The sequence below is a fragment of the Sapajus apella genome, unplaced genomic scaffold, assembly GCF_009761245.1.
Source record: "Sapajus apella isolate SASKATOON/1434 unplaced genomic scaffold, GSC_monkey_1.0 scaffold3, whole genome shotgun sequence".
Classification (NCBI taxonomy): Eukaryota; Metazoa; Chordata; class Mammalia; order Primates; family Cebidae; genus Sapajus; species Sapajus apella.
The window spans coordinates 65,601,295-65,603,110 of NW_022436943.1; the positions used below are offsets into that span (position 1 = coordinate 65,601,295).

General features: G+C 60.6%; 1 protein-coding gene and 1 long non-coding RNA gene across 2 annotated transcripts in view; one reads left to right on the forward strand and one right to left on the reverse strand.

The window, feature by feature from the left end:
- Positions 1-265: 265 nt before the first annotated feature.
- Positions 266-1,600, reverse strand: LOC116534418. Its single transcript, XR_004261707.1, has 3 exons — positions 676-1,600; positions 503-531; positions 266-390 (listed from the first exon to the last, which is right to left on the reverse strand). It is a non-coding gene; the product is annotated as an uncharacterized LOC116534418 (long non-coding RNA).
- A 14-nt stretch (positions 1,601-1,614) lies between these two features.
- The window catches only part of LOC116534412 (lymphocyte antigen 6H-like), a 2,109-nt gene continuing 1,907 nt past the window's right edge, over positions 1,615-1,816 (forward strand). Inside the window, exon 1 of the mRNA XM_032254766.1 lies at positions 1,615-1,816. This exon is cut by the window's right edge and continues 481 nt beyond it. Within this exon, the coding sequence (XP_032110657.1) occupies positions 1,642-1,816 (175 nt within the window). The 5' untranslated portion in view covers positions 1,615-1,641.

A 1,816-nucleotide genomic window follows, 5' to 3' on the forward strand; every position in this document is an offset into this window, starting at 1 on the left:
AACCTGGGACTGGCTACCTGCATCGCGAGGGCACCCTTTCTATACCTGCATCGCGGGGGCACCCCTTTCTATACCTGCATCGCGGGGGGACCCTTTCTATACCTGCATCGCGGGGGCACCCTTTCTATACCTGCATCGCGAGGGCACCCTTTCTATACCTGCATCACGGGGGCACCCCTTTCTATACCTGCATCATGAGTGCACCCCTTTCAATACCTGCATCATGAGTGCACCCCTTTCTATACCTGCATCATGACTGCACCCCTTTCTATACCTGCATCGCGGGGGCACCCCTTTCTATACCTGCATCGCGGGGGCACCCCTTTCTCTACCTGCATCGCGGGGGCACCCCGTTCTATACCTGCATCGCGGGGGCACCCCTTTCTATACCTGCATCATGACTGCACCCCTTTCTATACCTGCATGAGTGCACCCCTTTCTATACCTGCATCGCGGGGGCACCCTTTCTATACCTGCATCATGAGTGCACCCCTTTCTATACCTGCATCGCGGGGGCACCCCTTTCTATACCTGCATCGCGGGGGCACCCTTTCTATACCTGCATCATGAGTGCACCCCTTTCTATACCTGCATCATGAGTGCACCCCTTTCTATACCTGCATCGCGGGGGCACCCCTTTCTATACCTGCATCATGAGTGCACCCCTTTCAATACATGCATCGCGGGGGCACCCCTTTCTATGAATTGCCTGCATGTGTTGAATTATTAGTTGTGTGATTGGGGGGTTATGAAGGCTTCGCCAGAAAACGTGAATTCACACATTGCTAACTGGCTACTGAGTCACTGTGAAACCTCCTCCGCTGGCTTAGTTTGCTCTCAAGCCACCCCGTGAAGTTCCCTACGGTGGTTTGAACACCCGGAAAGGCTCTGACTCACTGGCACTCCCTCCCATCTCTGTCTCTCCTCTTCTCTCTGTGTCTCTCTGTCTCTGTCTCTCTTTCTCTCTCTGTCTCTCTGTCTCCACCGCCCGCCCCCGCTTCCCTCCGTCCAGTCCAGCACCTGGAGGCTCTGCCTCCCTGGGCCCGGGAATTCTTTCTCCCAGGCCCGTATCTCTCCTCTGGTCACCGCACCAGACTCCATCCAACATTTACACTTTCGGACCAGGAAGAGAAGCCCACAGGCAGGCAGCGGCCACTCGGCCCCAGAGAGACCTCTGGAGTTGGGGCTTGCAGAGGCACCACGGCTTTGTGCCACCACCTCTGTCTCCCGAGTTAGATGGGACCTTCTGACTCGGGAGACAGAGGTGGCGGCCAGGAGCCAGCAGAAAGGGACCCCGGCGGCTCCCTCACCCAGTGTGCCCGGCAGCGCCTTGGAAGTGTTCTCTGACTCGTGTTTTTGCCTCGGAGGGGCCTCCAGGCCACACCATAAAGCCAGGCGGGGGTGCCCCTCACTGCAGAACTGCCAGGACGAGGCGCGCCAGCAGCCGCCCAGGACCGGCCGCAGGGCAGGCTGGCCTTCGGCAGACACAGTGGCAAACACCCAGAAGAGGCCGACCTGCGGGGCGGGGGTGGGGCTGGGGAGTGGGAAGGGCGCGTCCGGACTGGTGAGAGCGGCTCGGCTCGGCCTCCGGGAATTCGCACAAAGCCGGGTTTGCCTGTGTGTTGGGAAGAAGGAGGTTGGATGTTGGCGGCAGGGCAGGGAGGGAAAACCTGGGCGGGACCCCTGACCACACCACGGCGAAGGGGGCCCCGGGCATTGTCACTGCCAGGAAGACAGCCAGGCCCTGCCCTCCTCCGGCACTCTGCCCAGCGCCCCACGGGCACCCCTCAGCCCTGCCCCCCACGGGCACCCCTCA